This window comes from Trichogramma pretiosum, unplaced genomic scaffold, assembly GCF_000599845.2.
Source record: "Trichogramma pretiosum strain Unisexual culture from Peru unplaced genomic scaffold, Tpre_2.0 scaffold15, whole genome shotgun sequence".
NCBI lineage: Eukaryota > Metazoa > Arthropoda > Insecta > Hymenoptera > Trichogrammatidae > Trichogramma > Trichogramma pretiosum.
Window position 1 is genome coordinate 1,118,323 of NW_019641686.1, and position 13,056 is coordinate 1,131,378.

Sequence of the window (13,056 nt, forward strand, 5' to 3'; positions counted from 1 at the left end):
ATCAAAGCGGAGAAAAGAAGAATTTGCCAGAAAAAATACATTCGGATATAGGAAGCGCCAAGGGGTGAGTCGCGATATATCGCATATATATCGGCGCGGGGGTGGCTATCTTACGCGTGCGCGTAGCCATTGGGAACCAATCAAAGGAAAGCAGGCAGTCGTATAGGCAGGTGGGCGCGCGCGCACGATTGCGGCGATCGTCCGAGAGGCGCACATTGTCCAGTTCATGCTACCCCCCTGTCATTGTGTCGCCAACAAGTCCAACAACAGTCGTGAAACGACAACCGTTGGCGAACCATCGGCGAGCGCGATCGTGAGCGCCGAGTCGCACGCGCGCATTCACTCGAGTTTTTATTTTTGCTTCCCTTATTTCGTTCCTACCCAGATATCCAACGCGGGGCTCGTCGAGTGAGCTGCAATAATCGTGGCTGGGACAGCTAACAGGTGCGTCTACGAGGCGCCGCAGCAATTGCACGTCCAGCAGCAGCAGCAGCAGCAGCAGTCGCAAGCTCAGGGAAGCCACTGCTACCATTATCAGGATCGAATCGTCGAGTCTCTGCAGGCGGACTCGGCTGGCCCAGCGCTGACCAAATACCTCACCCTGATTTCGCTGCTGCTCGTTTACCTGCTCTACCTGCTCAACGTCTATCAAAAGCTGCGCCGTCTTCGCCGAGCTTACAGCCAAGTGTCTCTCATCGCCGACATCGGTATAGATCCGCGAAAGATCAAATTTCACGGATGAAAAGCCGACGTCGAGCGAGCACGCGTGGGCCGCACATGTGCAGCTGGCACGCTACGATTGCCGATAATAATAAAGCGCAGACCAAGAGAAAAGGAGCTTGTTGTGTGTTGAACATGTAATAGAGTGTGTCAAAGCCGCGCGGCGCCGACGCTTCTTCGCTCTTTGACTACATTCGGTGCTCGATCGATCGATTCTTCCCTATACACATAAGCCAACGAAAGGCTTAGCCGCCGACTCTCTTGCTATTTTTTCCACGAGCTTTTCTGCAATCATTCTGGCCGTTGGTGCGAGTCAGATTCCAACGCTGCGATAAGGCTGGAAAAGAGACAAAAATTAAATAAGCGTGTAAACCACCGATTTGTATCCAAGACAAAAGAAAAAAAACATATAAATTGTTAGTGGCGTTGTTGTTGTTGTTTTGTGCTTGCAACGAACTACGCAGTCGTGCGAGTAAAAGCGAGTTTATAAGAAAACAAAAAGTTGTGATAATCGTGTGGTGTGGCGTCGGTGAAACGGCGTGGAACGATAGATCCAACGCCACGCCGGATCATGTGAGTAAATGGCCGTGGAAGGTTTGAGAGAACCTTCCGACGACCTACTATGGGCATCTGCCTGGACACAGGTAAGATTTACGATAACATTTTTTCCTTGCATATTTATCAGCCAAGAGAATCGAAACTTTTTGAGCTATGTGTTCGTCGAACAAATGTTTACGCGTTCGCGCAAGCTCGGACGAAACTTAGTCGATGAAACGAAACGATCAAAAGCTCGTTGACAAGTTTTGAACGGGGTTGGAAAGTGACTCATCTTCTTCTTTGACAATTCTAGGATTAATATCTATTTAGTGTATGAAAATGTATTTTCAACTGAAGAACGAAACATAATAATGATTATAATAATCAAAACAACAATATACAACAGAATAAAACAGAAAATAAAACAATTGTTGAACATTGAGCATCGGTCTTAAAAAGCTTTTTTAATTTTTTGCCGCAAATAAGGTCCATTGATTAGAAAAGTTAGTCAATTAAGATATTGTTTTCGCATTCAAATTAATAGCAGCACGGTCAAGTTGAGCATGGTTGTCTTTTACACCGTACACAACGCGGCGGCGGTCTTGCCTCGGTGTAACTGCTAATATGTATACATACGACAGGCATATATCGACCGCTTTCAACTCTAGATCGACGGTCATCCAAGGTAAAGGTCGCGCGACGTGTGTTGCTTTTTGCCTATATAGACAATATACATATTCGTGTGATGGCTTCGCGCGTGGCGCATATGTTAACCAAGTCTCGTGTCGCACATACACGCGTAGCGTACGTATGTACGTACATCCCTTGCACACGAGTACAAAAAGTTGGCGTTTGCGGCTTTTTTCCACTTTGTTTTTATTCTGCTGCCTTAAATGAGTAATTCTCAGAAACTTTTGATTTTTAAGAATCTACTTTTGTATTCGTATGAATGTTATTATAACTTTTTATTCAAGTCCACGTGCATTTTTATAAGGCTGTACAAACTATAAGTTTTCACCTAACACTTTTTAAAAATTTCATCAATTTTTCAATTATATTTTTCGAAAAAATTTGTTGACGGGTGCGTTTCCATTTTTATCTTTTGGATAACTCTTTTAATTTTGAAAATTCGATCACGAAATGCTTGAGATAAATTCAATCGATTCATGTCAGAGAATCTAAAGGGCAGCTATTTCATCGCATAAGTGCAACCTACCATAAAAAATTTCGACAAAGAGATCAAAAAGGGTTCTTTTTAACCATGTCAAAAAATTTATGACCTAATACCTTTCACATCGACTCGGTATAAGAATAAAAAAAATTATTATATTCATTGCGAAAAATTCAAAGTAAAACAAACGTTATGGAATTTTTCGGTGCCAGGACACAGTAAAAATAGTACTAATGCTGTTGGGGTAATTTAGATAAAAAATCTAAGATGATCGTTTTGCGAAGCAATGACATCATTCAGTTAACATTGTTTTTGGGGATGTGGGCCTACCATCAATGAAAATTAAAGTTTTTTCGATTTAACTGTCGTGAACTGGACGAAATGGGTAAAATTCTGTCGGTAAATATAAAACCTGGAATACTTACTAATATTTTTAAAAAGAGCTTATTTTTATTTTCATCAATAATCGCGCCAACTCAAATCAATATTCAAGTTCTATGGAATATGGGGAAAAGGCAAAAATTATAATTTAACCCTTCATGTAAAGGTAAGTCGCTTCCAAAATGGTGGCTTTACTTTTTTATCACCAAATAAGATTCAAAACATTCAATCACAGGATTGAATGTTTTATAGTTGTTTATGAAAAAAAATTTCTTCTGAAAAATCAAAAATTTCCGAGAATTACTCATATATGTGACGTACACAGGAGCTCTCAAGCTCGAATGATCGATTCTCGTTTATAGTATGCAAGCGAGCGTGGCACAGTGCCGCGCACAGGCATGTATACACACATAATATGTTGCACGCGGAAGGAAAAAGCCAATGAAATAAAAAAGCCTTTCGATGATTGACTACTCACGCTCACCCTTATGTATATGCGCGCACATGCCTGTCAATTCGCGTAGAACGTGCCGTACGTGTATACGTGGCCGTGCGATTGCCGTTTCAAAAATGCAATTATTGTTACTGTTATTACGTGTGCTGGATCGAGTGTAAAGCTCACGCGCGCCTCCGACACCGTAGATTGCAATTATGTATCCGATGTCATTGAACTTGGAGAGATTTTAATGACTCGCTCATTGATGAAGTTGTAGAAGATCGCGCGAACATTTAGAGCATTGGATGCGGTTTTGTAAATCTACAAAAACTTACTTCTTTCAAATGAAGAATTATTTTTTCACTGAAATGGCTCTAAATAAATTTGAAAGACCGTCGCAATAACATCTTTACTAGTCCATTAAAGTAATGGTAAAAAATCGGTGCATCTGATTTTCTAGAAAAATTTATTCTTACAAAAATAATATACTTTTCTTAGTCTTGGGTGCTATTTTGACTTCCGAAAGTAATAACTTCGATTTTCATTCCAAAATTCTATTCCAATTTCAATATTTTTTTTATGAGTAAATCCTAGATATGAGTATAAAATAACGAAAGAAATGAATGACGACGAAATTCTGAGATTCAAATATAGTGTTCCGAAGTATATTAAAGTATGAGTAGCATCAGTCTGCTGGTAGGAAAAAAAATTGTAAATGAATCATTAATGTTAATGATCTATGTAAAAGGGCATGTCGAACAAAATAAGCGCTATAACACGCGAGCCACTTCAGTTAATATTTTTAAATGCGCATTACTCATGGATTGTCAAGTACCGAGCACATACATTCTTCCTTGCAACTTTTGATGAAATGTAATACTTACTCATTAGTCAGATTTTTCTTTTAAGAAGATGGAAATGTAACTAGTATTTCATATTAACATAGATGCGGATGAAAATAGGGCAAATAAATGGCATTGATCTCGCCGCAAGTTGACCTAGCTATAAGCTTAATCGAACTTATGAAAGCACATAATTCTAAGCATACGTAGTGAACGTTCAAAAACGTACAGTATCTTATTCCACGCGCTATATTTTATGTTACGGCTAGTAAAAAAAGTAAGTAATTCAAGTTACAAGGGTAATACCTTGAAAAATAAACGTTAGGCTTTTCGAAGACTCGGACTGCGAATAATAGCTTAATACTTGAGGTGCACGAGTGCAATATATACATAAGAATATATAATAGAAGTAAACTATCGAAGTGTCAGTCGAGTGGCACGTAAAATATAATTCCAACAGGAGCTGCATACGTGCTATTCTTAACGACGCGACTCCATCTGAAATATTCATTTTTTATTCAACTATGTACGTAATGTATAAGAATATTATTTATCGACCAGTTTTGAATATATTTCTCGCTACTAACGTGGATACATTACAAAACCGTTCGATACAATTTGGAAAAATATAGAAATTGATCAAGCTCAAGGCTCTAGCTTATTTGTCATGAAAGAAAAGAGCAAAAGTTGGAGTCCCATAGGGTATATAAATCATAAAGGAACGGTACCCTGTGACATATATCATGGATGACACGTATATATACTATATAGCGGCGTAATACAATCAAGCGAGCGCATCGCGAAATTTTTGCTCGTCAGTGCTCCATCGATGCCCCGCGATGCTATCGCGCCTTACGAACTATATGTTACATGCATATCTATATGGCGTATACACAAATGCAATGCGTATACAGCCCCTCGATGTGAACGAACCGCAGTGTGTAGCATGTCGCGTGCGCGCAATATTCCATTCGCTGCTTCCTTCGACTACTCATCAGCCGCGCGCGAGTAAATATGACTCGATCCACGTGTTTTCTTTATTTACCGCTGCTTAGCTCCTCGTTTTTTTCTTTCTCGCGGTTGATTATTCGCGGTTTCTTACGCAGGCCGAAGAGAGCGTTGTGTCGCGCGCCAACGGCTTAATTCGAAGTCACTTGGTGAACCCGATCGGTTTAAATTTTTTCACTCTCGAAAGCTCAAAAAGTTTCGTATTTCATGGCTGCGATTGAATTTTCATAAAAAAAAATGTCTTCCTCGTTCCAATCTGGCGCGCAGATCAACAAGATGGATCACAGGTGTTGGAAGAGGCCGGCGCTCAAACCAATCAGAATTCAGAAAAATGGCGAAGAGAGGCGAGCATACTGGCGACCCCGCCTGGGGGAAATTTCCCGATGCAGAATTCCGGCCCAATCAAATTCGAGCCTCCCACAGTGCCGGTCATTTTCGTACTCGGTTAGTTTTTCTTTTCAATTAGTTTTTCTTTCTTAAAAAGTTACTTAAATTGTCTTATTTATTGAGAAATTTCCTCGATGTTGTGTGTTGCAGGAGGTCCTGGCAGTGGAAAGGTGACACATTGCGACAATCTAACTCAAGAAAAGAAAGGCATAGTTCACATCAACATGACGGATCTGCTGCAGCAGTACGCGCTGGGCAACGGTAAGTCTCGGCGACGTCTCTCGCGTACTTATACCGTATGAACGTACGTACAAGTAGCACACACACGTGCGCACACACCTCACACATGTGCATTATACATAGATGTATACTATAAAAATACACGTTACACAGAGGCAAAAACAATTTGCATATCGTCGTATTTTCCAAGGCCGTTGACAAACCACATAATCGGCCTGGCGTCGTCGTCGGGTCGCGTATACCGTGCGACACTTAAAAAGCACATCGACTGTAACTTCGTTTTCCCTCGCGTCATCGCTTTCTCGAGTTCGCGAGTCTGTCCTGCATAGACAAAGTCAAGGGCGCGTGCGATCAAAGGAAATTCGTGGCTCGTTAAAAGTCATAGTTCGTGACTCATCCTAGTCGAGGGCCGGGGTGGATCATTTGCTTCATCCCCTTACAATTTTTATCATTTTTGTGATTTTTCGTTTCGTTCATGGCGCGTATAAACACTCACCGTCGACAACGACGACTTTAACGAGGATATGGAGAATTCGCAGCGGGATGGTAATATCGCAGACGCATCGAAGCTGCCCTCGCGCCTCCTCGGTCGGACTATAATCGCGCAGATGACACGAAGCAGCTCATGCTTACATGTATACGCGAGCCGCGATCGATCGTTTCTCTCCCCCGCGCTCTCGCGGCGGGTCGCACATCGGTGTGATAGATCGATGAGCCCCAGCCTATACATATACAATGTGTTTGTCTGTGCGCCCAGCGTATACCGCGTATCTTTGTATTACGTTCAACACACGTACAAATACACACGTGAACGCTTCATTATGTGTACAACAAGTTGCGCAATGACGCTTTTACCGATTTTATTATTTCATGCTAATGTATGTCAAAGAAAACAAACTTCACCCCTATATCATAATATAATGTCTATGCAGCACATTCGACACAATATATATCGTGTACGAGATCAATCCATTGGATGGATGCGCGCGGAACGAGTCTGTGTCTGTAACTACTACAGCCTGGCCTTGTCGCACACATCAAGATAATAATTTTGTTTGACCGAAACAATAATGATAAAATTTTTCCTCGCCATTCCCTTTTTTTCAATCATCCGACTAATCATGCGACAGACTCACCCTCCACTCGACGACTTAATCACTCATTAGTCCTACCAGGGTAAACTTCCGTTGCTCACTTCTAGAATGCTCTACTACATCAATATCGAATTTTTGAGATCGCTACTTGTGCACGACGCTAACGACGCGAGCTTGTAATATCGACAAAGCAATCAATTAATATTTACGCACGCCAGCCGTGTACGAGTGTAGGATATTCGCTGCACGCTCGTTACATTGAAAATTAAAAAGCCTCTCACTAATTCGAATTTTATTCTCTATGCAGACATGCAAGATTTTGGTCTTCTCAGCAGTAAAACCGTAGCAGAAGTCCTCATGCTTGAAATGAAAATGTCCCGAGAGGCCAAAACTTACCTAGTGAGCGGTTATCCGAGGAACATGCGCGACGTTGTTGAGTATTCGGAAAAGGTAATTGTCATTTTTTATTACTACAGAGAATGAGTCCTGTCACGAGAATTACTGGAGATGAAAAACTTATACATTTGATCCGTGTGATAATATAAATTTAATTGGCAAGTAGTCAAATAACTTTAGAAAAAAATTGTAATTTTATAATTTTTAATAAGCTCAACAATAAAACAATTATCATTGACCCACAGTATTTATTGAAAAAAAAGCTCGGACACCATTAAATTATTTTTCGCTTTGCCCTAATTACTATACAAATATTTAATTGGAGAATTGAATGATTACTTGTCAATTGCGATGGAAAAATAATGATTTGTCAAATAACCAAAAAGTAACTGAATGAAAAAGGGAGTGACAAAGCAAGTGTAAAAACTAACATCGAAATCACTACTAACAATGTAGGCGAGTCATCGTAAACTTGAACGGAGTCAATGACCAGCGGCTAAGGGTAACTACTGCTGCTACCTAATTGTCATTGTATCGCTGTAAAAAAAGAAAAGAGTCTAGAATCAATTGCGATACATGTGATCCTCAACCTTGCCAAAGACTACGAATTAATATTTATTGCAATGTAGAATTACTTTTTGATAGTTTATTTTTATGATCAACGTCTAAACAAATATTTCTTTTTGACTAAAATTAAGAAAAAGCCATTATTACACAGTAAAACTTTAGTATGATTTTCTTACGTTTTTCACCCAAAGCCTTTGATAATAAACAATTTGTGGTGTACAGATTCAAATAGTCAACGGAGTGATATTAGTCGCGTGGAAGCAAGAAGTGCTCGAGAGACAAATAGAGTACGGGGCGCAACTCGGCCAAGTGATTATTGAACTGGCTCGCATGGAGTTGCAAAATTTTTACAAAAACGTCATGCCAGTCGCGGAGTACTTTGACCAAAGCGAAATGCTAATTATGGTCAACGGCGAGCGCAATCCATCGGAAGTTTACATCGATTTTCGAGACGCGGTTTTGCGAACTTTGGGACTGCAGACGGACGACGGTGGCGTTACACGAGAGGTTTCCAGTTCCATGGAGACGGAAGTGAGTTTTGTTTTACATTAAAAGATCTGTTTGAACTTTTTTACACGTTCACATGTTTGTACATACACAGTCACGATGCGATTTTTTTACGGTTTTCAGTGATGAACTTTTTAATTTTGTACAAATAATTACGTATTCACTATTTCTAGTCCACGTACTTAAAAGCTTATTTATATAAAATGGCTAATTAAAGCACATATTTATGAGTGAACATTAAAGAGTGCGATTATCAAAGGAGCTCAGATTCCATCTGAGAAAATAGTCCTCCAGCTTTTCTGATATATTGGTTTTGAGAAAAATTACACACAACACACTGTACAAAGTTGACCAAATTCGAGATTTTCGATCTGTCTTGAAACAAGATAGACTGACTGTCTCTAATTGTTAGAGAAGAAGAGCAATGATTTTACGTGCCTTAGACTGATGAGCCCGTTTATTATCCTTAAATACAAAAAAAAATAGGTGGAAGTGGAGCGTAATCAGGACGGTGGCGAAGAGCGAGCGAGCCCGAGAAAAGCCGCCGGCGTGATCAAGTCACCGACCATGACCACTACCGAGGAGGAAGACGAGGATGACGCCGTGAGCGAAGCACGAATATCGTCGTCGACGTCGCAAAGACCGACGGCCGAACAGATTGCTGCGTCCTTGCCACGGCCCACAGTGCCGTCCGAGACTTCGCCAGTCGTCGCCGGACAGCAAATTTTAGCCTCATCGAAAACAGCTGATATGCCGCGCAAACGTTTGCCACCCGTTGTTTGGGTACTCGGTAAGTATATACGAAAACGTAATGAGAAAATGAAAAAAAATGTCATTAAATCACGAACGAAATTACTTTGTCAGGTGGGCCAGGTAGCAACAAATCGATGGTCTGCAACTTGGCAGTAAAAATGATGACCAACTGGGTCCACTTGAGCATGGGCAGTTTACTCGCTACACTGGCGGGTAAAAATTCCAAGATCAGAGAGACTCTGAGCGTCGGCGACATGGCCAACAGCGAGATGGTCATGCTGCTGGTGGAGAAGCAAATTCTCCTGAACAGAGACAGCAGCGGCATCATCATCGACGGGTTTCCTCGGGACTTGAGCCAAGCTCGAGAATTCGAGAGCAAATTCGGCCAGCGTCCGGAGATGCTGCTGCTCGACGTCTCGAAGATGCAGACGAACAGGGGCCGCTCGTACGACGGCATCGAGGCGTTCGAGCGGCGTCTGCAGCTGTTCCGCGAGCTCTCCGTGCCGATGCTGAAGAGCCTCGACGCCGAGAATCGGCTGCACATCGTCGACGGCGACACGGAGCTGCCGGCCGATCGCCAGCAGTTCGCCTCGGCTCTGCTGGAGCTCATGCGACGGGCGGCTCGACACGAGGACGATCCCAACAGGATCAGCGTGCTGACGTCCGGCGAGGAGAACAGCCGAGGGCCGGTCGGCGGACTGCGAAATAATGCGCCAAATGGTGTTGCCAAACCGGCCGCGGAGGTCGCTCGAGAGGCCACGAGACAGAACGTCGCGCCAGTCCTCGCTACTGGCAACGGAGCTGCTGGTATTCATTTTACTTTCGTTCAACCATTCATTTTGCACTCGTTTCACACTCCCTTGCTTTTCTATTTTTCTATAGAGAGTTTGTGGCACTTGTACGGATATATATAATAACGAATAGAATAAAAATTCCAACAAACGCCCTATAAGCTGTCATAAATCGTTGATGACCATCTCTAATAGACAAAGTTCTGAAATATTAATATTGAGATGTGAAAATATTTCAAAGATTTGCAGTAAAAGAATTGTTTGAGTTCATAAAAAGTCTTTCAGTTAACTTTGTCTATTACTAACCATTATTGTCACTGAACATATAACAGCCACTCTCGCCTGATCAGCTTGAATTTTTATAATTTCAGGTGGTCGAAAGTTACCCGCACAAAGCAACGGAGTGACGATCGCGAAGCCTGTTTCTCAAAAAATCAACGTAGCTCAACGAAAATCACAGCAACAACAACAGTCGACTCCATCGCCACCAAAACAGCAACGGCACATTAACGGAGGACCTCCACAAATGCTTCAAAACGGCGTAGCACCGAGAATGGCTAACGGTTTCTTACCGAACAAAGCCAACAAAGTCGCCCCGGCGAACAGTAGTAATAAGGGTAGAAATAATAAGCAAGTGTCCGTCGCCACGGTTCCTGTCGACTCAGACCCACTGCAAACGATGTACTCCGAGCTCGAAAATGGACCACCAACCAGCCTCCACTTCTAGCGCTGTTGTTTTGGGAAATAGGACACGCGAATACGACTACCTGTATTGAAAGTGGATGCGTGAACAAATCGATTTTACTTTTTGTACGACTTTGATAATTATATCGAATTTAAGAGAAGGCCAAAGGCAGATGTGGAGGCTGATAATAATGCTATGCATACTATATAAATTTTAACTTTTAGGTAAATTTACTTGTTAACTTTTTTTACGTTGTCGACTTGATCAAACATAATGTGACTTTTTAAGCGAAGAGAGTGTGACTTTTATTTATTATGGAAGATTGTAGTTACATGTCATTCTTTTTCACCGAAAATTTTCATTGCAAAACTTTGCAGAATAAGTAATAGTTAAATATTTCGAATATAGCCTAACGTATTTTTTTAACCTCGAAGAATTTTCCTTTATTTTAACGAGACAGATATTAAATAAATCTCAAATAGGATCCGAATGAATATATTATATTTTGACGAAACATACGAGCTATAACGAAATTTTTTTTTCAAATAAATCTCGACGAGAAATAAGCAGAAAAGGATTATTTTTTTTTCAAAAATTTATATTGCTCATCGTTAGGTTGAAGCTTTTAAACACTTGATTCAAATTCGAAAATGAAATAATCTAACCTATAGCAGTATTACTTGATGAATCTTATCTATTTTTGTAATGGCATAATTTAATAGATGGCATTCGGTTAAAACAGAAAATAAGATCGAGTGAAATCTCCATCGAGTCAATAACTACACAAATACTAGTTTAATGATAAACATAGGCCTACGTACACATTCTTATTATAAATGTTAACTTTTTTATCATTTATCCATCATTGTAAATAGAAACTTGAAAATCTTTGATAAATCTATACGCCGAAAAAAACAATGAAATATGAAACATAAAGCAGTAGCGTTTCGACTTAACGATTATTCATTTTAATCAATAATATTAAATTATTCAATTTCTATGAGATAGTAAGTCAACGAATTAGTTAGCTATAACTTTATAAATTATGAATTCAATTAAACATCAAATTTTATTTTTTAATTGAAAAATTAAAAAATTCGATCCGCTGGCGGATGAGAAAAACAGTTTAGAGATGAATTATTAGTAAACCAAATTATCATCAATGAAATAGATGGATGTTAACTAGCACATATTATTTTTACTGACTAGCTACATCACAGTAAAAGTGCAGTAGCCGTGACGACTAAATGTACACAATTACAAAAACAGCGTTATTTAAATCAGTACGTAAAATGTGCCTTTGTACAAATAAATAAAATTAATTTAGAAAATTACATGGTTCGGCGATTCGATAAAATAGGCATATTTATCTGTTATATTATCATATCTCATATCTACCTGTATTTAACTTCGAGAATCCAATTGACAATAATTTTTCGTTGTAACCCCCATCGTAGAAAAAGGGGATTCACCGTCATATTGAAAACCAAGTTTATTTTGATAAAAATAGTGATATTAGAAAAAATTTTGTATGAAAATATAGATTTGCAAAAAAAAGAAAAAAACTTTAATAAAATCGCAATCATTTTTTTGCATTACATGTAAACATGCAACAAATGCAGCATATGTATGGAACTACGATATTGATTAAAAATTTTGGGCAGATCTATCTCGTTGAGACCCCGAACAATGCAATTTTTCAGCTAATTTTATATTGTATAAAAAACGATTTTACTTTCAAATCATTCAATATGCATAAGTGGATTCCGAATAATTTTAATAAGTATTTCAATCAAATTTTCACGTTTATTTTTGAATAAAATCACAAAAATTTGTTTAATATTTTACACAGACTTGATATACTCGTAGAAGAGCAAAAATAATCATGAATAATTGTTACACGAATTATGACTGTTGATATTCGTCGCAGTGTTGCACTGTATTATATTATAGTTTAAAAACTTGACTGGAAAGTAGCTATGCATTGTCAATGAAACAAATGCAATCGTTGTAAAATTATTTATTAATGTTAGATATTCGTTAAAGGATTGTTTTATACATACATATAATACTTATTATAAAATACGAATAGATAATTTATCTGTTGATATTTTAGATTAACCCGTTTTCAGCTAAGAGACCCAATATTAGATTTTTTATTCAACACATTATTTTGTTATGAATCTATCATCATATTAACGTAGAATGAATTCTAAAGTCTCTGAAATTTCACAGAATAAAAAGTGCTTAGAACTAGTCAAAAAAATACGAGTGAATTTTTTCAGAAACTTTTTGGTATGACAATTTTACAAATTTTTTAAAAGAGTCGTCAAAATTACATCGGACGTGGTATTTCCTCGTTATCTGACTAAAAAAATAACGTGTTGAAAAAAATTCTAATTTAAAGCCTCTTAGTTAAAAACGGATTAAAATATACAAGCGATATTTAGTTCAATATTGAATGTAAAACAACTAGAATGCAATAACAGTAAATAAAAATTATATTAATACGTAATAGAAGCAATTAATTTATTCAAATCG

General features: G+C 39.0%; 1 protein-coding gene across 2 annotated transcripts; it reads left to right on the forward strand.

The window, feature by feature from the left end:
- The first annotated feature begins 294 nt into the window (after positions 1-294).
- Positions 295-10,966, forward strand: LOC106650005 (adenylate kinase isoenzyme 5). Of its 2 annotated transcripts, none has more exons than XM_014367770.2 (8): positions 295-1,364; positions 5,363-5,539; positions 5,633-5,743; positions 7,124-7,266; positions 8,002-8,310; positions 8,773-9,076; positions 9,151-9,846; positions 10,202-10,966. In XM_014367770.2, the coding sequence occupies exons 1-8, from the start codon at positions 1,343-1,345 to the stop codon at positions 10,555-10,557; spliced, it is 2,118 nt and encodes a 705-aa protein (XP_014223256.1). In that variant the 5' UTR covers positions 295-1,342; the 3' UTR covers positions 10,558-10,966. The 2 variants fall into 2 exon arrangements, with proteins under 2 accessions (XP_014223256.1, XP_014223257.1); XM_014367771.2 differs by having other exon boundaries at positions 10,181-10,290.
- The last annotated feature ends 2,090 nt before the right edge of the window (positions 10,967-13,056 follow it).